Raw genomic sequence first — 24211 nt, 5'->3', positions numbered from 1 at the left:
GCCCAGAGGACTATGGATAGACTTTTTTGTTGTTGTGCTGGGGTTTGAACCTCCCACACGCTAGGCAAGTGCTCCACCATTGAGCTACATCTGCAGCCTGGAAAGTTAAGACACTGATTTGACTCCCACAGAGCCCACTGACCGGGTGGGGAGGTTTGTCACTGGCTAGGAAATGAGGAGACAGTTTTACAAGACAGGTGCACCATGAAGGGCTGAAAGGTTGCAGGCGTGACCTGGTTTCACAGAAAGTTGAGATCCGAGTAGCCAATGGAGAATTTCTTGTGTTCTTGGAAGAAAGATGTTTTCAGGAGCTTTTACCCGCTGCACACACAGGGTAAGTGCATGGAGCGTGGGTCATCTTTCCAGCAGAGTGTACGATAGTGCCTACCAGTCAAGGTGGGCCGGCATGTTCTGCAGAAACACGTAGCACCCAAGTCCCTGGGGTTTAAAACAACAATGGTTCAGCTCTCATCCTGCAGATGGGGGCAACTGTCCAGAGCATGTGATGGATGCTCCATCCCGTGCACCTGCAGCTCAATCTCTCGTTCCCCAGCCCCTACGACAGGGGCAGGGCCTGCAGAGTGCCACAGGCTCTTCTGTGTCTCACCAGCACTGGGCCATCTCCTCCATAGGAGAGATCCTCAGGCCACATGGGAGGTGCTTGAAGTCGGCCGCTGTGGCAGGGGCCTCATGCTTATAGCAGCTGTCTGTTGGCCTGTGGGAAGGGGTGGGACCCTCACTGCTCTGCCAGTGCCTCCTGTCTAGGTAGGAAGACCCCAGAGAGGAACCTTGACATCTAGGCTGCGGTACAAAGGGAAGGGCTGGTGTGCAGACCACCAGCTCTGTTGCCTGACCAGGGGGCCAGGAGAAGGCAGCAGAAGAAAGGGGAGAGGAGAAGAGGGGAGGAAGAGGCACGCAAGGCCCACTGAGCTGGCTGGCACAGAGGCTTTGCCTCGCCCATTAGCATTTCCTGGGCAGCCTTCCTCGCAGTCCATCCACCGGCCTCACCTTCCCTCTGACCAGTTGGTGGGCAGGGCCAGTGTGCCTGGGCTCCCTTGCTTGCTCCAAGCGAGTGGCCCTGCTTGCAGCCCTGCCGGCGTTGGCACGGTGACAGTAGCCAAGTGTGTAAACTTGTGCCATTGTCCCCAGGCCAGGGGGAGCCATGGAGACTGACTAATATGACACAGGAAAATGTTTGCTGATGGCAATTCTATGGGCTTTGTCCACCTCTTTCTCCATCATGACGACTCGATTTAAGTCCCTAACTGTTTGACTACAAATGCAGGGGGACCGTGCAACGCCAACCTTTTGTCCGGCCGCGCTGAATGGGCAATTCAGGCTTTGTGCAGCTCAATTGAGGAAGCAAACATAAAGACAAGATTCCTGAGAGCCCCGGCTCCCTTCCCATGGATATTCCAGCACCCCGTTAGTGAGCTCTTCCCAGCTACCTTTCCCCACATCGGGTGCACTGCCTGGCCTCGTGGGGCCTCCAGCACCCCATCCCTGGGGGATGTCTGGAGAAAGCGTGGTGGAGAGAGAGGGGCAAAGGCAGAGACAGAAAGAGCCACTCAACACTCAAGGGCAGCGGGGAAAGCAGCCTGCCCTGGCTTACCCTGTCTGATTGTCTGTCTGCACTGGAGCATGGCATCTGTCCGCCTGCAGTCTTGGGGGGGAGATTTGCAAGCCCTTCTCCTGTGCCCCAGCCCCTCCTCAATCAGGACATTTCACACACACATACACACACACACACACACACACACGAATGTATGCACACACACACACCACCCCCTCGAGGAACCGGGGAACCGAGGTCAAGGGGAGGAGGGGTGTGGAGGCTGAGCAGAAGTGGGACTGAAGGGTAGAAATTTACCGGGAAATGATTGCATTTGGAGCTGTCTTTTTTGTGATGGTCCCCATGGTGACAATTTGTGACGGCAAAGAATGTGGGAACGGGGCGCTGCTGCCTGATTGGGATGCTTTGTATCTGGAGAGGCGCTCCTGATTGGCCTGAGGGCCCCCCAGCTCCGACTTGTCCTCCATTCAGTCCACTCAAGGACTGCACAACCGCTCCTCGGCTCCGCTCGGAGCTCGCTGCGCGCCTGCCCCGGGCCTGCCCAGGTCTGCGGGGGGAACCTGCCGGGCCACGTTGGCAGGGCCCGGCCCGCACCTTCGGTCAGTGTGGAGGCCCAGAGGTTCTGGCCCTGTTGGGTGGGGGGCGGGGAGGCATGGGGTCTGGGGGAGGGGCACAGAGCTGTGGGTGGTGGCCAGGAGGCATGAAATTGCTGCAGATGTTCTTACCCGAGAGTCCCTGCTGTCCACAGCCTAAGATCAGCCCTCAAGGCAGGTCTCGATTAAGTGCTAGACAGGGGTCCTGCCTGGTCCTGCCTGAGACCTGGGGGTGGAGCGTGGGGACTGTGGAGAAGGCGGGGTGGCAGGAGGGGGAGGCCGCCACCAGGAAGGAAGGGGGCTTGGCCTTTTTTAAAGTGGAGCAGTTGCCTCAGCCCAGAAAATAAAAACTTTTCTCTGGCAAGTCATGCACTTTGGAAGTGCAGCATGCGGGAGATGCTGCAGGCTAGGAGTGTAGCCTCAGCAATGCTGCTGATAGCTGGGTCACCTTGGGCAAGTTGCTTGACCTCTCTGAGCCTCAGTTGCAAGAAGAGGGCAACAGACCCAAGGAAGCTAAATGAGACCGTTAGCACCTACTCCAGCTCAGATAATCAGTAGATATTTAACACGCATCCCACTACCCAGGCTCTGTTTAGAGCGAAGTGGTGCCAGGGTAGGGATATTGTTTGCATCCAGGTTTGTTGGCCTTGGGGAGGGCATGGGGGTGTGGCTATTCCAGAGAGACTCCAACAGCCTGTGGTGTCCCCCAGGTCAGCTCTGCATCCTCCTTGGAGCTGCTGGCCCCTACCAGAGCTCACCCTCTTCATGGAAAGCCCTGTGCAGTGGCCCCCTGGTGATGGCAGCCGACAGTGATGTGAAGATGCTGCTGAACTTTGTGAACCTGGCGTCCAGTGACATCAAGGCAGCCCTGGACAAGTCTGCACCCTGCCGCCGTTCTGTGGACCACCGCAAGTACCTGCAGAAGCAGCTCAAACGCTTCTCCCAGAGGTGCTCCCGACTCCCGAGGGGCCTTCCCGGCAGGGTGGCTGAGCCCGACCTGAAAAGAGGGCCCGAGGACCAGCCTGGGAGGCTGCCTCTCCACGCCACCTCCGATTCCAGCCCCGGCGGGGGTGGGGGCTGCAAGGAGAAGGCTTTGGGGAACCCCTTCAGGGAGGAATGTCTTTCCAAGGAGCCAACCCTGCAGGGGCAGAGTCTAGAAGCTGCCAAGCCTGGCCAGGTGCCCATGAGGAAAAGACAGCTGCCCGCGTCCTTCTGGGAAGAGCCCAGGCCCACGCACAACTACTCCATGCGGCTGGATGGGCGACTGGGCCCCAGGGAGGGACCTCCTTTCGAGAGTAAGAAAAATTGCAAGGGCTTGGAGTCCCTGGGGCCTGAGATTGCCCCAGTATCCATGTCCCCGAGGGTACTGGCTGACAAGGAGTCACTCAAGATGCCTGGGATGTCCCTGGTGGGCCGTGTGGATGCCTGGAGCTGTTGCCCCTTCCAGTACCATGGACAGCCCATCTTCCCCTGCCCTCCAGGGGCCCTGCCTCAGAGCCCAGTGCCCAGCCTGGGCCTGTGGAGAAAAAGCCCCGCTTTGCCAGGTGAACTGGCCCACTTCTGCAGGGATATGGATGACCCAGGGCAGAAGGTGTGCAGACCCGTGGTTCTGAAGCCCATCCCCACCAAGCCGGCTGTCCCCTCGCCCATCTTCAATGTCTTTGGCTACCTCTAGCAGGGTGGGGAGGGCCTCAGCCCCCTCCTCCAGCCTGCAGGACGGGGGCCCTGATGAGCTCTCCTTTGAAGAAGGGGCTGGGCAGTGGCATGGCCTCTTGGGCATTCCCAGTGCCCCTTGCCTTTTGTGTGGGGGAGAGGGCAGCACCAGGGCTGGGCTCTTGGGAAGTCACTCGTTTAGCCCTTGCAGCTTTGGGAGCTGTGAGGCTGGGCATAGTTGACCTACTCCCAAGCAGGCCAGAGCCCAGCAGTTCATCTCCCTGCCCCTGCACAGACCATGGGTAGGGGGGCTCATCCCTCACCCACCAGCCACCCCAGACCCAGTTACACCCCTGTTCAGCTGCCACCCACTGTGTGAGCCCATTCAGATTTTTGTTGTTGTTGTTCTTTGTAAATATTAAGAAGGTTAAAAAAATAAAGACATTTCTTTTGCAGTTTCCACATCGTGAGGGTTGTGACATGGGATGGTCCCAGCCTAGGAAGTACTGACTGTGCCCAGGCAGAGGGCTGACATGGAGGTGCTGACTATGGGGGAATGGGAATGGCCCATAATTATCTCTAAGATGTCTGGAGATCAGGATGGGGCAGGGGTGTCACAGCTCAATTCAAAGGATGGCGGTGGGGAGCGGAGCACCAGGAAAGGGTACTCTGGTCCACATTTCAGAAGTCAGAGGCCAGAGAGGCCTGAACCCTAAAGGATCTATGCTGGTCTGGGTCCAGGAGAGTTCCAGCTCTGCTGTGTGACAGCCTATGGAAGAAGCTGTAACAAGGTGGTCATGCCCAGCCTTGAAAACCAGGCCAAACAGGATTCCAATCCTTTGGGGGTGTTTCTGCCAAACTCTCCCTTTTTAACCATAATCTTTGGTTCTATGTTCATGGCAAAACAAAATACCCCAAAACCCCAAATGCCAAAGTTATCAATAATTTCTAGCTAATCTAGATTCCCAGGTTATCTGCTGATTGCTCTCAGCCCCTGGCACATTCCAGGTACCTGTCAACAGAATGACAAGGCTTCTGCCTGTGACAGTGCACTGAGAAGGCACTGGTGGCAAACAGCAGGGTTGTCCTGATAATGCCCAGCTAGCAAAGCTGCTGGAGAGGCCTCTGTCTGCTCACTGGCCCGGGGATGCTCTCCTGTCATGAGGCCAGGGCTGCTGAGCTGCTGAGCTACACAGCTGATCAATCCTGTGCCCTCACAGCCGTGAACAACGCAGTCCTGGCGGGCAACTGTGCCCTGTGCTGCAGCAAGATTCTGGGTGTTAACCCCCCCCTCCGAGCCTCAGTGTCCTCAACTGCAGCATGCAGGACTACAGCAGTGTACTGACCATTGAGCTCTGCTGCCCTTGGAATCACTCTTTCCTTCTTGGTCTGGATGTGCCTCTGAATCCTTCTTAGCTAATACAGACTCAGGATTAAGGGCTGCACGGGGCCTTTTTGCTCCTCCCAGGATCCAAGAGAGCAGGGAGACCACTGGACAGGCAGCTTGCCACAGGGAAGCAGGCAAGTTTCTGGGGACTCATGTCTGATGGCATTAGAAATAGAGTCCTGGATGCTGGCCTGACACAAGCAGAGATGTTCTGAGTGACTTATCTGGCACGTGGGATAGGGCAGGGTTTCAGCCTAGACCTTCAGCCCTAGACAGCCTAGGCTTAAAGAGTGACCAGGGCCAGTGAGCATTATCACACAGGCTCTCCAAATCCATTTTAATGGGCCTCAGCCCCTGCCTCCCAAACTGTACGGCAAGGAATTAAAAGCTTGCATCCCAGCCCTGCCACCTACCAGCCATGTGGTCTTGGGCAAGTGACTTAACTTCTGTGTGCCAAAATTTCCTCATCCAGAAAAATGTGATCAGAGACCTGAAGCGTGGGTTGTTGATGTACATGTGAGTGCCTGGTATGCTGTACCACCCAAATGCTTAGCAGCTGCATCAACCAGAAATCACCTCTCACAGTTGCCTGTGTCTATGGATCTTGCTGTGCTGCTAGTTTAAGAATGTCTATAGACGGTACTACCTATGGCCATGGGTGCCTGCACCATCCAACCAGCACACTGCTGAGAGAAGGAGCCGACCTCCAGAGACATGTTTTCTGAGGGGACTGCCGAACCCATGAGGATGGGCCCTCACCCGACATCAGCCTGTCCCTGCTGGGGCTCATTTACTCCAGAACACTTGGAGATCCACTCATTCAAAAGCCAGGAGGCTTCATTTCAAAGCATGAACCTTTACTAAGACATGACCTGACAGAAGCCCATGGTTCCATGGTTCCCCCATGTGGAAACTAGCTGGGGAAAAGACATGCACAACTGGGGAACTTTGGTATAGCCACCAGCACCAGCAGCAGCTCCACCCCAACCAAAAAGCATCGTGTTTGTTCAAAGTAAAACCCAGAGTCATCCTGGGGACCTCCATCTAGGCAGTCTCCAGTCTCCAGGTCCCTCCGCTAGGGCAAACACGCTCTTGCTCAGGAAAGGCAATCACGTCCGGGACCTGTGATGCTGTGATGCTTCCTGAGGCCGGCAGCCCTCTTGGGGCTGGGTCACATGGCAGTCAGGAGTGGCAGCCTCTGCAGAGGGTGGTAGATGCAAGTTCTCTGGACAGGAGTGACGGTAAGAATATGGAACACCCTGAGTGCCAAATAATCAATACTGGCCCACCGGCACAGGGCTCAGGCCAGGCTCAGCTGTTGAGCTGGTGGGGGGAAGCAAGGCCTTAAGAAGGCAAAGACTAGGCAGGAAATTTGGGAGGGGGCTATGATCCACAGTATGGGGACTTCACAACCACATCCTCAGATCCTAATGTGGCACTGGCCCTCCCAGGCAGGGAAAGAGAGGGTATCACCCTATGAATGGTAACCATTGAATGTGGTGGCTGAGCCTCTCCCCACAACCTCTTCAGACCCATCTCCTCCTGGGCCCTCCCTCAGACCAGCCCCTGCCTTGCCCAGCACCTGGGCTTCTCAGCAAGATGATGCCACTGCCGGTCATAGCCCTCCTGCCCAGCCATCCATCACCCCACAGCTCCCAGACAAATCCACAGCTCACTCCTACCACCCTTCTGGGAGCTTTTGGTCAGCAGTCACCTGAGGTTATATATCTTTCTGGGGCAGGGCCAGTAAAGGCCTCCTTTACTCAGGACCCCATGACTGAGCAGCCCCAGGGGAGAGGACTCAGGCCTCCTGTAGGATATCCTTCAAAGCAAGACAGCATGGCACTGTGGCAGGAAACTGGGACCTCAGGGACTTGCTGTGTGTGCCTAGACACCTCTTCCCCTCCTGGGCCTGTCTCTGTCAGTAATGGGAGGGTATAAGCAAGGTGTGGCTGAGCCCCCTCTGATCTGAGGCTCCAAAGTGCTGCTTGGAAGAATTTTGCTCTTCGTCCACACACTGGGATTTACTGATGCCATGACAACCCAGTGTTTCAGAGCCAGCAAGGCCACTAGGAGTCACCACGGCCCACTGTACAGATGAGAGAACTGAGGCCCCAGAGGACAAGCCAAAGGCAGAGCTAGGCCTAGAGCCAGTGCTTCCCTACCAGCCTAGCTGCTTACTTTCCCCCAATCTTGCCGAAGGCCTTTCCAGACCCCGGGGTAAGGCTGTGCTGGGTGCAGGCTCTCCACAGGGCAGCCTGCTCTGGTGTGGGTTCAGAACCACACTTCAATCGTGTGTGCAAGGAGGGACACTATGTGAGTTCCTGCAACTTCCACGGACACAGTGCATGCGAGCTCTCAGCCCATCACATCCGGAGACCAACAAGCCTACAAGCAAGTGATATGGCTGTGATAAACCTCAGCTCTCACCACCCGAACATGGGGTGACCACTTCTGCCTGGCTGGGGGCCTGACTGCACGAGGAGCAGCACTTTGCGTATTCTTGGGTCAGTCCCAGCTGATCCTCTTACCTCCATTACTCACAGCAGCCAGGACTGACTTTTTCTTACTCTCTCAATTTAGGGGTGAGCAGGAGTGTCAAAAAATGTGCAAGAACAGGAAATCAATGTGAGTCAATGCCCTGTATAGCTATCCTTATCTCAACCAGCAAAAACCCTTGTTCCTTCCTATTATTGCTTATACTCTCTCTGCAACAAAATTAGAAATAAGGGCAAAATAGTTTCTGCTGGGTATTGGGGCGGGGGAGAGGGAGGGGGCAGAGTGGGTGGTAAGGGAGGGGGTGGGGGCAGGGGGGAGAAATGACCCAAGCCTTGTATGCACATATGAATAATAAAAGAAAAAGGAAAAAAAAATGTGCAAGAAATCCATGGTGTGGGGAGACCAGTGGGCATGGACACCCTGCTTGTGATGAAGCTCCCATTTCTGCAGTGACTGAACCAGGAGAGGAAATGAAGGAGCCCATGAAAGATGACACATTCAGAGGTCTGTGTCCTCTGTCCCTGCCCCCCTGCCCAAATTCCACTTCTGAGGGAGTCTGATGAAAGGGACTTGGCTGGGCAGGGCATCTCTGTGCAACATTTATTGTACTCAAAGAATCCCCCAAATCAGACCCAGGGTCTCCCGCCCCTCCCTGAGCCCTGCCTTCAGGGAGAAAGTTCAGCTCCGCAGACGGGTTCCCAGAGCTTTCAGCTCTGCAGACGGGTTCCCAGAGCAGGAGGGTGGCATGAGGAAGCAAGGTCATCCTAGACAGGCAAACTCATTTCTTCTCTAGAAGTTCTCCAGCCACAGTCCAGGTGGAGGTTGTGGGTCCCTGCTGGGCCTGTCATTTCCAGACTACCTCGAGTTCTGCCCTGGCCCCACCACGGAGGTCTCTGCCATTGGGAATGGGATCTGTTTGACAGTTTGAAATGAACGATTCTTCTCCTACTTGACACACTGTACTCTGGGCAGAGCTCTGGTGCAGAGATCCGGCGACATCATGGTCACTTCCCCTGGCTGGGAGGAAGGCAGCCTGCAGCCTTGTTCTGTCCCCAGGTGCCCTTGCATGCAGGACACCACTGTCCTGAGACTTCGTGGAAACAGTCTTAAGGGCCACTCCTTCTCTCTGAGGCCCGTTACTGGGTGTTCTCGTACTTCAGGTATCTAATCAGCCTTCCTGGGAGAGGTAACGTGTCAAGAAGCTTTATACGGTATTTTCCAATGGCCTTTCGAACACGCAGCCGGCAAAGATGGGCCAGAGGTCTTGGAGGTTCTGGAAAAAGGAGAGAAAGAGAGATGCTGACTGTTGTTTGTACCCAGCAAGGTGTGTGGCCTATGACCTTGACCTGTGGGAGGTGCCTGGCTGGTGTGGCAGGGTATGAGTGGGGTGCCTGCTACTGGTAACCCCAGTCCCTGTAGCTGAAAAGCCTGGCAAAGCACCTTCCTGTTGTCATCCTCCATCGATTTCCACAGCCATTTCACAGGTGAGGAATGAGAGGCTTAGTGAGGTTGCAGGCCTTGCCTGGGATGCTCTGGGCCCAATGTTTGAATCTCCTTCATGCTAGTCCCTTTCCTCTTTATTCACAACCTGGACCCCCCCAAAATAGCCTCTGCAAAGGGGCCAGAGACTTTTACTTTTGGGGTGCTCCCACGCATGGAATTCAACTCTGGGATCCTGCCAGTACTGAGAGACCAGGGCTCGGGGAAGGGCCAGGCAGCTCCCTACAGGACCCAGAATCCCACTCGGCTGCCCTCCATCCCCCACCTTCCATCCCCCATCCTGGAAGGCCTCATGAAGTGGAGTTCGCTCAGCTGGGAAGTAGGGGTGCAGAGAGGCAGGAGCAGAGGCCAAGCATCTGGTAGTGGTAATTTATTTGGACGGCAAGTGTCAAGCACAGGAGGTCATGGCAAGACACGGGATGAAAAGGGGGAGGAGTGTGGAGGGTGGAGGACATTGAGGCCGGAGCGCTCCTAGCCAGGAGTCTATGCACCAGTGTGGTGGTGTTTCTGACCCATCCACTGCCCTCTGGTCTCAGTATAGGGAAGGCAGCACCTTTTCTGTGGGGAGGGAAGCAGAGGCTGCTGGGGGGCACAGAACATGGAGCCGTGAGGCTGCCTGTCACTTCTCAGAGGCTCAGTGTGCCTTCTATCCAGAATAATGAAGTCAACATCAAAGCACCAAACGCAAAAAAGCAGCTGGAGAGCATTTTACAGGTGGGAGGTGGACTTTAAAGTTCAGAACCGTTCATTACACTTGCTTATGAATGTTGGCAACACAGTAAAGTTTCTCTGGGATGGAGTTTAGTTGTGCGAGATGACCACTCTTCAGGGAAGGGAGCAGCAGGGACAGACCCTTTGGGATCCACACATAGGCATGCTCCACCCTCTAGTGGCCAAGGATGGCAATGACAGTAGCCAGTTACTCAATAGTTCAATGAAGGTTTATTGTACATCAGAGCTGCATCCTAGTGAGCGGCAGGTGAATGTCATCCTCCTGCTGCCGTTTGCCAGGGCAAGCCCTGGGGTAGCTGGAACCCCTCTGTACAGATAACCACTGCTGTCACCGTAACTGCTCCTGATTCCCCACCTGCCAGGTGAGTTCTATGCCTAACAAGGATTCTGGCCTCCTTGGCCTGAATTAGCTTGGCTGCCCCATCTGCACTGCATACACCAGTGCACACCTACCTGAGGTTGGCAGAGCTAGCTGTCATGGGGCTGGACCACAAGCCTGCCCATCCTCCTCTGACCAGGTGGGGAGGTGCCCTGCCGATGGCCACCCTGTGTGTCCCTGGCAAGGCTGGCTCAGAGCTCCAGTGGTCTGTGGAGCAGTGGCACAGGTGTACATGGAAGCTCAGGCCACTGAGCCAGAAAATGCCTTTGTACAAAGGCCTGGTCGCTTTGTGAGTGCTCTCCTGTGGAGATGCCTGGTGTCACCTCTCCTCCACATGTCACACTTCCGCTCAGGGTACCCAAAGCATGGGCAGCAGACTCTACGACCCCCCGAGAGTGGAACTGTTTCAAACACCATGGAAAGACGTGGTGGCAGACTAGCAGACATTGTCAGACCTGAGTTAAGAGTCCCAGCTCCGCCACTACCAAGCTGTGTGACTTTGTGACTTTGGCCTGGGTGACATGTTCTCTGAGGTTCAGTGTCCTCATTTATTATTCAAGCAGGTACTGTATGGGACGCAGCACAGCAGAACCTGGCGCTGCCTGCCGTCACCTGCCCGAGGCTCAGCTTCTGCCTGAGGGCAGTCGCAGCCATACCTGCCTTCTCCTTGACCACAGCCCAGTCCTCAAAGCTGTCGATGTGTTCCTTCAGCCTCGAGCACAGCTGCACATTGCCCACGTAGTCCAGGAGGACGTCGATGATGGGCCCTGCCCAGCGGCTCACCTCTGGGGCCGACAGGAACTCGCAGAACTGAAAGGGACCACATCATCCTCCAGGTGAGGCCAAGGAGGCAGGGAAGGTGATGAAGACAGACACAGGGCGCACCTGGCTAGGTCCACTTCTACAAACTCATCCATCAGCACAGACCTCTCTCAACATAGGCCTCTGCTGTTCAAACTGCAAGCTGGGCAGCTTGGGCAGGTCCCACCGCCTCCCTGAGCCTCAGCTTCCTTGTCTGTAAAATGGCCATATGACTCCCACTTTAAAGCAATTTTTTTTGAAAATGAGAATTAAGGTAACAGGTACACAAACTTCTTTGCACACATCAGGCCGCGCATAGGTGCTGGCTATCAGCAGTGGCAATGCTCTCCAGGAGAAGGGTGTTTCTCGCTTTGCTTTCCTTTTAAGTGCTGACTTTTAAAGCAACACCATGAACAGGACTGGCTTTCTGCCCCTCCCCTAGTTTTATAGCCCGCCTATTCTAGCTGTTCCCTTTGAGTCCTGACCATTGAACATGACATCGCAGGTGTAGGTTTGCCACAAGTAATGAGCCCCACCAATCCCCCTCTCTGTTGGTTCTTAAATCCCCAACCCCATAGATTGAAATAGGATTTTGTTGTTCATGTGAACCATGAAGCCCTGCCGCTTCTGAAGGTTCCATTGCTCCCAAAGTGGCTAACTACTACTCTACAGTTCTCTCCAAAGCGCTTTCACCACTAGTACACACTCCAGCCCAAGAGCACTAACCACTAGTCCACACTGCTTCGGAAGTTCACTCATTACCGCGCTCTGCTGCCTCCAAAGCCGTGCACACTCTGGCCAAAGTGTGCTAACTACCAGTCTACACCGCACCGAATGCACCCTGATACCTGGTCTGCCCCCTCCCGTCCACCTCCTCGACGCCCTCGCACCTGGACCACGCTGGGCGCCTTGTTGTCTGTGGGCGCATCGTTGAACCTGCCTGAGCGCTGCGGGGCGGGCGGGTGCGGGCCGTTGCCGTACAGACACGAGAAGCAGGGTTCGCCATCGCAGCCCAGGTCCATGAGGAACTTGAGCAGCGACAGGCACTTCATGGCGAACATGATGGTGGCGGGAAAGGCGGTGGGGTGCGTGGCGATGTAGGCGTCGATGTTGGCGCCGTGGTCCAGCAGCAGCTGCATGGTGCGCAGACAGCCGTGGCGGATGGCGACGAGCAGCGGGCTGATGACATCGCTGTTGGGGTTCGCGCCGGCCAGGAGCAGCAGCTCGGTGGCATACACGTTGTTGTTGACCACCGCGAAGTAGAGCACAGAGCTGCGGCGATCCTCGTAGAGACGCGCGCGCTCGGGCGCCAGCGGCGCGTTCACGTCGAAGCGCGCGCCCAGCAGCGCCTCCAGCACCGCGTCGTGGTTGCGCTCTGCCGCCAGGTGCAGCGGGCTGATGCCGCTGCGGCGCACGCGCGTGCGGCTGGTCACCGGCAGCAGCGTCTGCACGATCCTGCGGACGCGACACGCGCGGGTCACCAGGCGGCCGGCACGCGGGCAACCCCGCCAGCAGGGGCCCGCCGGGGTAAAGGGAGATCTCCCTCCGTCCCCACTTCACAGATAAGGAAACAGGCTCAGAGAGCTCCATCCACCTTTCCAAAGTCACATAGCCAGAAAGGGGTGGAGCTGGGCTGCAAACTCAATTTTGAGCTCCTAAAAACCTCAGTCAGGTTGGACAGTGGCTTTAAGAACCTCCCACTGACTCATTCCTATTGCTCCACCCTACCTCAATAGTCTGGAAGGGTCGCAAACCCAGAGAAAGTCCAAGCTGCTCCCTGTAGAAGGGAGTACAGCCTATTGGTGACGTTTGGAGTCAGACCCTGGTCTGAGAATTTGGTTTAGTCTTTACAAGAACCTATAAAGCACGTCACATGGTTCTTATTCTGAAGATGTGGACACTCAGGCTCCGAAAGGTTAAGGGGCTTGGTGGGACTAAACAGTCAGGAGAGGTAAACCAGGATTTGTGCCCCCTTGTGGTCAGGGCTGAGCTGTCCTGCATCCCTTTCTTGCTGCCCTAGGGTCCTGGTAGAGGCACCAGGTCCTGGGGGGCAGGAGGAGACAAACATATCTGGTCCCAACTAATCCTGACCAGCTCCATTTAACCCACTGTGCCCATCTCCTGAGAGACTCAATGTTTCCTTCCCTGAAGGTAGGCTCCAGCTTCTCCCAGGCCTTCTGCCCACTTTTGACATGGAGTGGTCAGTTGGCGCTGCTAAGGTTGGAGCTCCCACAATCCCCAGCGCCTGTCTCCTGCTGACTCAACCACTGAGCAGTCAGCACCCTGCCTATATTAATCCGCTAAATTCTTCCAATAGCCCTTTGAGATGGTACTTGTATAATCGTCATTTTACAGACGACGAAACAGAAGCCCAGAGAGAACATGAGACATCCCCAAGGATACACAGCCAGGAAGTGATAGAGTCAGAAAAATTTTAAGTCAGGCTGTCAGGTTCCTGAGATCACACTTGCCTGCTTCTGTGTAGCAATCAGGGTGCCCATGGATATGTCACTGGGTTTTGCAATCCTCATAGTGGTAGACTTGCCTGCCCCATTTTACCTTCACTGCAGCCCTGTGGGGTAGCCAGAGCAGTCTGTGACCTTCTTTTTAATAGATGTGGCTCAGAAAGCTGTAGTGACAGATCAAAGGTCACAGAGAAACTCCAGGGGGTCAGCCCAGATCCCCTTGTTTTGGTTCTGTTCCTGTAGACCCCTGCTGCCTACAAGAACAAGAGCCTCCCACTGATGGGAGTCCAAAGTCCAGTCATGCAATCCTGCTGGCAGGTGACTGCACAGCCTCCTGTGGGGCTCCAGGGAGGTGGCCGTGTTGGAGGGAAGCAGGTGCCACCAGGCTAGTTCCCACGCCTCTCCCTCCTGGCACTCCAGTTCCCTCTGACTTCCTGGAAATCAGATGCCAGCAACCTCCTGCTAGGGTCTCTGGTGGACCGCATTGTTATTGTTAGTGACTCTGTGTTTGGCTAAAATCCGCCTTTAAAACCTCAAAAGGAAATTCACACACCCAGGGGGGCTAATTGCCTCCTAATTTCTATTTGTGCAGGCACTGGAGGCCTGACCTCACTCTGCAGAGGTGCTGGTCAAAGGCAAGGCTGGGGCCTCACCCTGGACTGTGGCCACGGCCAACAAATACTCTATAACAGCCGTAACATGCCCAAGCACGGGAAAGTACAGGGCCAGGGGCTGCCCTGGGCAGCTGGCCTGCTGGGGCTGGGATCTTTGGCAGGCCAGCCACAGCTGGTCTCCAACAATCCCCTGTTGAACTGAAGGAAAGCAGCAACAATGTGGGAACTTGATGGTGGCTGCCTTGGCCCCCCAAACCACGGTGAATCATGGGATTGCTACATACTTCTAGACTCTGCCAGCCAAAGAGAAAATGTGTAGTTAGGCAGGTCTAAGAGCATTGGGTCTAGCCCTTCCATTTCATGGAGGGTGAAACTGAAACTGAGGCCCAGTCTTGGGTTGCACAGAAGGTGGAGGGCAGAATGGAGGTGTCTGATGAGAAGGGCTGTGCCTTTCCACAGTGCCTCACTTGTAACCATGAGTGAGCATGCTGGCAGCCCATTGGATGTCATCGCTCCTCTCTTCCAGCCCATTTTGGGGAACAGAGGGCAGGAAGTCAGGGGATAACGCTGATACAGGCAGGGGTCATCACTTCTCCCAGAGGCAGGTCTGGGGTTAGGTTGCTGTTGCTGCTCATAGTGGCTATGAAAAGGAACAGAGGTCCTGTAGGACCTGGGAGTCTGGGAGGCTTGGCTCCCTCACTCCCCCAGGCAGGGGCTGTACTTCCCAGCTCAGCTTTGCCTCTCAGGCCTGGAGAGAAGAGTAGACCCAGGTCAGGGTTATATTCTGGACACCCACCCAGCACAGCAAATTCGCAGCTATGGTGGTGGCTGGGCTGTCTCTGTCTTGGGACCTTGTCCAGACAAACTGCCTTGTTCCTGGGGATCCCATTCTAGAAACAGAATCCCACTGACCTTGCCCCAGGGCCCGGCTCTCTGCTGAGGGTTCTAGTTCCTTAACACTGCCCTGCTGCCTGATCCTGTCTCTGATGTCTTGACTGAATCAGCCCAGGAGCAGGGCCTAGGCAAGGGCTCTGAGCTAAAGCAGGCTGAACTTAGCCTCCCATGGGGGTGAGGAAACTGGGAGGCTTAGAGTCAGCAGGACATGGGCAACAAAACCTGCTTTTTCTCTTAGCACTGGACTGTCCCAGGCACACCACTTAATCTCTCTGAACTACACCTGTATCAGGCACTTGATCAGAAGAGTAACGATGACAATGATGGTGACAGCTATAGTACCCTTTATGGAGCCCCCAAGGCTGTGAACACTTGTCATGATTTTGACCTTCTGAACCTGGTGAAGTTAGTGAGGCTCAGAAGGCCAAAAGCTGCATGTTTTCTCTCATATGTGGAATATAGACCTAATACAAATACAGCAATATTATGAAAAACGGGTCACACTAAGAGGAGGTCACATAAGAGAGGGGAGGGTGAAAGAAGGAAGTTAAGAAGGTGAATATGGTTGATATACTCTCTATACAAAAATGAATATAAAATTTTTAAATCTGTTGAAACCATCATAAGAAGGGGACTAAGACAGAAAGAAGAAAAATAGAGGAGATGAATTAATTTGGGTCATAATATATACATACATGACTTGCCACAGGACACTCCCCATGTAGCTATTTTAAACAAACAAAAATGTCATTTTTTTTCTTTTACAAAATCAGAGAACAGGAGGGCAGAACAGGTCCTGCCTGGAGGGGGGGGGGTTGGTACCAGGAGGAGGTGTAAGGAGGTGGGGAAAGGGTGTGGGAGGGTGAATATGGTACAAATACTGTGTACATATGTATGTAAATTGAAAAATAGGGCCTGTTGAAACTATTCCAGGAATGGGGGGAGGGGATAAAGGAGAATGATGGAGGGGATGAATTCAAGTATGATATATTTGATAAATTGTAAAACTTTTGTAAATGCCACAATGTATCCCCACCCAGCACAACAATAAAAAAAATAAATAAAAGTCAAATTACTACACTGCTGAGCACTTATTATGTGTCAGGCATCACTTATAGTGTGTTTCACATTTTCTTCTTTTGTCCTAAAATCCCCCAGCAAGGTAGAATTGCTATACCCAGATTACAAAACACAGCTCCTTAACTACTCTCACCAAGGCTGCTCTTAGAGGACAAAAATGGGATCTCACACTCTAGTCTGATCAGTGCAGTCAACAAACTGGCTGTTGGTTTCCTAAGTGCCACGGTGACAGCAGCCCCTGTCCTTGCCACAACAAACCCACAGGAGTTCTGGATCACCAGGCCATGATTGTCTGACCTTTGTTAGTGCTCAGTGGAAATGTGACGGGTGAACTTGGCTTTCACATGGTTACTATTGCCCCACAGACAGCTCTGTCACCAACTCTTCTGAGCCACTCTGTCAACCCTACCTTGTGTGTGCATGTGTGCATGCATATATGTGTGCAAAAGAAAGAATATTTAAAAAACGAGAGGATCAGAAATGACGCCTAAAATGCAAGTCTTACTTTCTGTTGGCCACGAAAGAAACACTACTATGATCCTGGTTATCTCTGTTGCCACACTAGGGCAGGCAGTGTTTAGGAACCCTGAAGGCCGCCATAGCCCAGCCAGTTCCATCTGCATCTCTCAGGGCGGAGCCTGGGCATCAGGGTGCTCAGCCATCCAGCAGTTCCAGTGTGCAGCCAAAGTTGGGGACCACTGCTTTCAGGGCTATCTTTGGGGCATCTGCTCTTATCTTTTCAGATAACTTTATAATAAATCTATCTGTGGTGTTGATCTTTAATTTCATAAGGCCCCTTTGTCAAAATAGAAAATCTGGAGATAGTTGTTTGAGGTGGCTGAGACATGGGGTAATACAGCAACTCTCTTAGCCACGCCCTCATGTTACTCCCTGCCCCGCAGTGTGCTGAAGAGCAGGCACATCTGACCAACAACAGCTGTGGGTTCCTGGTGCAGCATTCCAGGCAAGGGACAATGGACAGGCAGGGTGTTTGGGTAGGTGGCTAATTCAGAATGCCTATGGAATGACACACCAAATCCCTCGGCTGCCTATGGGAGGTCAGCATGGAAGGGGCATCTGTGCCTCAGGCCCAGGGTGTGAGAGAAGAGCTGGGGCTTGTTGGCCATGGCCCTACCAGGTGGCAGGAGCTGCTGGGTACCCAGCATTAACCCTTCACTGGGCACCTGTCAGAAAGCTGGTCACATGTGCAGGAAGCCTGCAGAGAAGATGGTGTCTAAGGGCCAGTGTGGCTGCTAGGGCCTTGCTTCACTTCATGTTTCGATGTCATCCCCGCCCCCATCCCCTCTGCCTCAGTGAGGACAGAAAATGCCATATTTTCTCGTTTTCCTCCCTGCCTTGAAGGCCAAGAGGATGTTTCCCAGAGCATAGAAGATGGGCTTTGGGGGGGAAGTTTTCTATCCATTGTGAACCGATTATCCTAACATTTTACCAGTATGACAAATGTTTCCCTTTAAAATAAATTCATGTTAAGTAAACATTTATTTCCAGGGAAATACTAGGCAAGGGGAACACATCTAAAATCAAGAAGAAAGGCTATGAAGGGCCAAAGTTTGGGAAACACTGATGCAGCAGAAAACATCTGATCCCTCAGGTTTAAGTCCTGGCTTGCTAGGGATAGGCTCTTCACTACCTGGGCCTCAGTTTCCAATCCTGCAATAGTGATCAAAGTTGACCTGCCTACCCATAGTATGGTGGTGAGGCCACAAGGGAAATAGATAAGCCACACTTTGAAATGACCAAGCCCTGTCTGCCCTTCAAGGGATGCTGGAGACCCCTACGCTTCCCTGGGACATCTTTCCCCACTAGCAGAATTGCTAGTAAATGTTTAACACCTGGGCACAGGGAGGAGCGAAGTGATTTGTAATTATCTGCCAATGTTTGTGGTTTAAAAACTTCCACCATGGTTAAATTCTGCTACTAATGAGAGGTCAATGAACTTGAACTTGGGAAGATGTACAAGCAGTCAGCTTTCATAAGCTGGTGAAAGCTGATTTAGCATTCCTCTGTTCCAGTATTCACTAGGACCTCCATGGACTCTTTCATCATGCACAAATTCATGCTTTGTGTGTGTGTGTGTGTGTGTGTGTGTGTGAGAGAGAGTATGTGTGTTCATCTTCCCTCCTACCAGATTGCTCCGTGAGAACTCAAAGTTTTTCATCTCACTGGAAGTGGCCGGCACACAGTAAGTGTTCAGTGACTACTAGCTCTTAGCATCAGTACCTACAGTCCATATTGCTGTGGATGTTCCCTGCTGTGTGGCTGCTAGTTGCCTGGCAGGTTATCTTGGTATCTCCCCTGGAAATAGTCACAAGTTCAGACTGCTACCTGCCTCCCGGAGTGGAATTCCTGTAACTGGGACATTTGGACCACCTACAAGCTGTGTGACCTTGGATAAGTCATCCAGACTTTTTTGTCTTAGCTTCCTCATGTGGAAAGCGGAGACAGTAATAGCATCCGCCCCTTGGAGTCACTGAGAGGATCAAACAAGTTTATGAAGTAAATTACTGGTGACTGACAGGAAGTCACTGCACGCTTGCTCACAGCCAAAAAGCTCCCTCCTTCCACTGGACACATGCCCTCCACACTGACTGCTCCCAGGCTTTCCTGGCCCTCGGGACAGACTCTGAGCAGGAATTCCCTTCTTCCCCAACCATCCTGGGACAGCTGTGCTGTGTGAGTGGGCAGTGGCGTGGGCTGACCTGTAGTTGCCCTTCTTGGAAGCGATGTGCAGCGGGAGCAAGCCGTCCTTGTTAGCCTTGTTGGCGTCGGCGCCCTGAGACAGCAGGAACTCCACCACGTCCTCATGCTCATTCTTGCATGCCTCGTACAGGGCCGATGCATTGTCACTGGCCTGCGTGTTGATGTCAGCGCCTGGGGAGGGAGAAGCAGAGCCACGTGTGATAAATGGCCCCTGTCTAGAAGTAGTGTCACTTTGTACTAGGCACTGCATGACTATAGAGCCCAACTGCAACCATTAGGAAGCAGGAATCTACCTGGGGCCACCTACCCCTGGCTCCCTCAGGTGACTTCGAGACCCAGGGGCTAACAGTAGCCATGTGCAATGATGCTGGTCTTTACTGAACACCTACTATGTGCGGGGTGCCTAGCTGAACCTGCACTTCCTCTCTGAATGTGCAGCGTAACCCTGGGATATCAGTACTGCTCTTAGCTCTACAGCACAGATGAGCAGCTTACAGAACTCAGGCAGCTTGTCCAGACCACCAGATACATAAATGTAGAGCCAAAGTTGAACCCAGGGGGACTGAGGGCAGAGGTCATGCCCTTCGCTTTCCTCTGTGTAAGAGGCCTGGGTGCTTCCCCGTGAGCGGCCACACAGCTCTCCATAAAGGAAAACCCCAATAACTTTATTAATTGGGATTTGTTGTTTCTCTGCCAGAAACAAGAGAGAAATTACTTCCTATCCTCTCTGAAAAATCACTGAGCTGTGCTGGTAGGGAGGAATGGAGCCTGGTGACAGAAAGCGTTCAGCTCTATCTCATACATCTCTGCATCTCCTGGGTGTGGGAGAGAACTGCTGTGCCTGTAATTTCTCTGCAAAGAGAGGGGTCACAGTCCCTCCTGCTCCGGAAGAAGATGGAGCTGAGATAGTAAGGGCTGAAATCAAAGGTACGTGTTAACCACAGCTGATCTCAGAGCGTTCTGCTTATCTCAGGCTTCCTGGTAATTTTATTTTCAACAATGCTGGGACAGGTTTCTGCTTAGTGGAAAGAGTTTAGGTTTTGGTGACAGACGAAGATCTGCTGAAGTTTCTGTTTGGTAGCTTCTAAATTCTATGGCCTGGTAGTCTCAGTTTACCCTTCTGTTCACCAGGAACCATAGTCCCTAACCTCTCAGGGTGACCACATCATAACTAAGACAATGTATGTAAATTTCTCTGCACAATGCCTCCCACAGAGATAGGGCTCAGCCAGTGCCAGCTGTCCAGGAGGCAGCTCTGGGCAGAGGCTGGTCCTGCCCACCCCACTGAGGTAGAGCCACCTGGCTGCTCTAACACACCGTGGTCCCTCAAAGTCAGGCTTCCTGGAAGGCAGGGACTCACCAGCACTGCCTGCTCACACAAGGAAAATATTTGGGTTTGAAAAGCAGCCCCTGAAGGGAACAGCCCCTGACTCTGTGTCCACAGGAGATCAAGCAGATGTTTGGAGTTGGCGGGCTTAGCCTCGCCCGCTGTGTACCCTGCCCTCTGCCCAGCTGCCTGGCCTGGGCTCCCAGGACCCTGCCTAGGTCTCTTTGTTCTCACGCTGGTCAGCCCAGATTTGTCCCTGGCTGCAGGGGAAGTGCCTGATGTCTGTTTTCCCAATTGCTCAGGCATGCGCTGAGGATGTGGACACTTGTCTGACCCAGGCCTGTGGGTCTGGGTAGAGTGGGGCTATGGTAGAGTGCAAGCAGGGTGCAGTGTGGGTCAGATGGAAATGGCCAGAATCCAGGCTCTGCTGGGTCAATTAACCTCTGAGCCTCAGTCTCCTTGTGCATTAAAATGGGGGTAAGGACACTGCTTTGCTCTGGGGAAGACTCAAGTGATCCAGTGCATGCTTTTGTTTAGCAGGATGTCTGGCATGCAAACTGTGCTCCCAAGTCATTCCAGTGAAGCCTGGGGACTGTGTAGTTCCCACCATTTCTGGTGCTGGAGAGGGAGAGTTCCTGTCCATGGAGAGGAAAAAGAAATCACATGTGCTTTGGGGTATGATTGTAATACCCTGCTCTTTAACCAAAAGACTGCCTGTCATGGTCTCAGGGTCTCTGCTACTGGGATATCAGATCATAGGCAATATTGTTTTCATTTCTGTTTAGACTTTTCACAAAGAGGGCAAAGACTCGAGTTCAAATCCCAACTCTGCCTCCAATTTGCTGGGTGACCGTGGACAAATCTCCTTCCCATTCTGGTCGTTGGTGTCATCACTGGCAAAATGAGGAGGTTCCCTTGGCCCTAAAGTGACATAGTATAAAGAGTAGTAGTCGGGGTGTCAAGAGGCTAAGAATCTAGCTAGTTCTACAACTAATTCTGCTACGTGACCATAGACAAGTCGTTTCTCCTTTGTGGGCCGCAGGTTTCTCATTTGTAAAATGAGGATGCTGGACTCTGGCAGAGATGGAAAGATGTTTGTGCCTAAGTGTGGACATCATTAGCAGATTGCACTGAGCCAGACACAGCCTCAGAATCCTTCCCAACACAGTGCTCCATGGAGACGATATTGCTGGGTCAGAGTAAGCCACCAGATGACCCCTACACTCCCTTGCCTTCCAGCTGACCTCCGAGGTCCTCCCCAGATGTGTTCTCAGAGGTCTCCAAACCCTTAGCCACTCACCATGCTTGGCCAGGAACCTCAGGGCCTCCAGCTGCCCGCTTTGGGCGGCCACGAACAAGGGGGTGATGCCGTAGGCGTTCTTGGCCTCCACCTTGGCCCCACCACCCACCAGGATCTCCATGACTTCCAGATCGTTGCGCGAGACGGACTCGTGCAGCGCTGTCCAGCCCCGGTTGCAGCGATGGTTAACATCCGTGTTGTACTGAACCAGCATCCTCACCGCCTCTGCGTTCTTGCGCTCACAGGCTGTGCCACAGAGAAGTAAGATGGTCAGTGGGACCCTGGCAAGACCTGCCCAGAAAGTGTTTATTTGCTTGTTTGTCCAGTCACTCATTCATCCATCAGTCACTCATTCAACAACTGTCCACTGGGTCTGTACTAAGCTGCAGTCCTTGCTCCTCGACATAGGATGTACAATTATAATAGTACTGGGCTCTGCCTCACACTCTGTTAGTCACTTTACATGATTAACTAGTTTAATCCTTCCAACCATCTTTAAAGAATATAGTGCTATCACCCCCTTTCACAGAGAGGAAGTTGAGGCACAGAAAGGGTGAGTCACTTGCCCCAGGTCACAGAGATAGTTAAGTAGTACACTGGGATTCAAACCCGGGGATCGGGTCCAGAGTCTCTGTCCCCTGGAGTGTTCCAGAATGTCCCAACTTATCTTCCCCTCCAGTGCTACCTGCTTCAGTCCTCCACATCAGCAAACTTGGAAGAATCTTCTAGATGACTAGTGGACAGAATCATATTCCTGGTCAAACCCCACCATGACCCCCAAAGGCTGCTTTGGGGTAATTTGGGGTAAAATATGTTTTCTGAGTATAGCTCATTTTTTTCAGCCTGCTCAAGCCTTGCTCATGGTGCCTTTGTTTCTACACCCAACCTTGGCTCTGGCCCAGAGTTCTCACCTGGGAGCTGCCTGTGGTGTGAACTCCAGGGCACATGTCCACATTAACCTTCCTGAAGCCTCTGTGTCAGTGTCACGGGGGAGGGGAGCAGGGGGCAGGGAGGCTGCCTTGCAGTGTTTCCAATGAGACCAGAGCCTCTCTCATCCAGAGAGGATGCTGGGAAGGACACACCAGGAAGACCATGCATGCAAGGCATAGGACTTGGAGCATACTAGAGCCAGGACCATGCTACTGGCTGTGACTCTCCCTAGCATCTCTGCAAGCCTTAGATGATTGCTAATGAGACGGTATGAGCAAGATGCTCCAGAATGCAGGGGGTCAGAGAGTGGTGCCAGGTTCCAGCTCCCTGAGCTGAGATCCGAAGCCTACCCCTTGTTGGCTGTGTGATCCCAGGCAACTTGGTTTATATCTCTGTGCCTCAGGTCCTTATCTGTAAAATGGGGTACTAGTAATACCTACCTCCTATGTAGTTGGATATGAGGGCTCAAGAAAATCACAGTGCCTGACTCAGTAAGTACCAACTATTGTAATTATTCAGACTTTGACATGGGGCCCTTCTAGGGAAGCCAGTGGATATCTTTGAATGATGTACTAAGCAAACCAGGTCTTATTTTTCTTAAACATCACAGAGGTACACTGGCTCTCCTACCTCCTGGCCTTTGCCTATGCTGTCCCCAGCTTGGCCTGTTTCAGCTCAGATCCTCTGGGCATCCCTCCTCACGTCAGAGCCTCTCCTCCATATTCCCACAGGCCTCTCATTGCTGTTGTCTGAGTGGGTGCCCCTGCCTGGGAAAGTACAGACATGGACTACATCTTTTCCTCATTGAGCTCTGGTGTCCCTCAGCGTGCCCAGTGTGGGGAACATCAGTCATGCCATGCATGCATAGATGATTCAATAACAAAACTTATGCAGCTGAGAGAGCCCTAACCCTGCCAAGTAGACCACTTTGGGGGCAGGCACTCATGGGAGCAATGATCCTAGGTTGCCCAGCTACCTTCTCAACTCTTCCCTGGAGAAGCCCACCCCAGGGAGTCACCTTTGTAGAGTGGCGTCTCTCTTGACTTGTTGGAGATGTCAGGCTCCGCTCCAGCCTGGAGCAGTGAGAGGAGGCAGTCCAGGTGCTCCCTGCATGTTGCCAGGTACAGGGCTGTCTCCTCCTGTAGAGTGCGCTGGTCAATGGTGTTTGGGTATGCTGGAAGGAGGCCAGAAACTCCATAAAAAAGGAAGACAGCCACCCTCCCAACACAGAGGTGTTCTAACTTCCTCCCAATTCCAAAGACGATGTGTAATGGCATCCTTTGATATCTAACAACCTCAGACTACCTTTGCCTTGTCCTATCACAGAGCTATTTCAGGTTCCCAGTTGTGGAAGTGTGACTTGAGCACCTCCTCCTCTGGGAAGTCTTCCATAGTGACGCCCCAAGCCCAGCACGTGCCTGTCTTCTTTGGCATTTCCACTAATCACTGATAGAAACACCATGTCTCAGAAAGCTGTTTCTTCCTCATGTGGTGGGGTCTGGCTGCTTGAGGACCCATGTGACACCTGCTTGCAGGTGCTACCTATCCAAATGTGGCTGAGGAGGAAGATGGGAAGGGAGGTCGTGGCTCACAGAGGAGGCATGACTAACTCAGGGTCCCACAGCTGGTGGGGACAGCCTTGGCAGGGCACAGGCACAGCTGCAGTATTTTCCACACCAAATCAGCCCCTGGAACATTCTGGGACAAGCTGGCAGTGGCTGTCCCAAAAGTCAGGCCTCCCTCCTTCCGTTTCTAGGAATGTG

General features: G+C 53.4%; 2 protein-coding genes across 5 annotated transcripts in view; one reads left to right on the top strand and one right to left on the bottom strand.

Moving 5' to 3' along the window:
* The first annotated feature begins 2056 nt into the window (after positions 1-2056).
* Fam181a (family with sequence similarity 181 member A) lies at positions 2057-4241 on the top strand. The gene is made up of 2 exons (XM_074066921.1): positions 2057-2172; positions 2877-4241. Exon 2 carries the CDS (start codon positions 2963-2965, stop codon positions 3839-3841), a length of 879 nt encoding a protein of 292 aa, XP_073923022.1. The 5' UTR covers positions 2057-2172; positions 2877-2962; the 3' UTR covers positions 3842-4241.
* A 4049-nt stretch (positions 4242-8290) lies between these two features.
* Asb2 (ankyrin repeat and SOCS box containing 2) overlaps positions 8291-24211 on the bottom strand; it is a 36800-nt gene continuing 20879 nt past the window's right edge. For all 4 annotated transcript variants that reach the window (XM_074067240.1, XM_074067242.1, XM_074067241.1 and 1 more), the window contains 6 exons: positions 23467-23622; positions 21519-21764; positions 18891-19062; positions 12008-12572; positions 10973-11126; positions 8291-8978 (listed from right to left, as the gene is read on the bottom strand). In XM_074067240.1, coding sequence (XP_073923341.1) covers positions 8842-8978; positions 10973-11126; positions 12008-12572; positions 18891-19062; positions 21519-21764; positions 23467-23622 — 1430 coding nt within the window. In that variant the 3' untranslated portion in view covers positions 8291-8841. The remainder of the gene's footprint in view (positions 8979-10972; positions 11127-12007; positions 12573-18890; positions 19063-21518; positions 21765-23466; positions 23623-24211) is intronic.

Source organism: Castor canadensis, chromosome 3 (genome assembly GCF_047511655.1).
Source record: "Castor canadensis chromosome 3, mCasCan1.hap1v2, whole genome shotgun sequence".
NCBI classification, from domain to species: Eukaryota; Metazoa; Chordata; class Mammalia; order Rodentia; family Castoridae; genus Castor; species Castor canadensis.
Note: the sequence above shows the minus strand (reverse complement) of the source record. Positions and strands in the feature narration are given on the sequence as shown.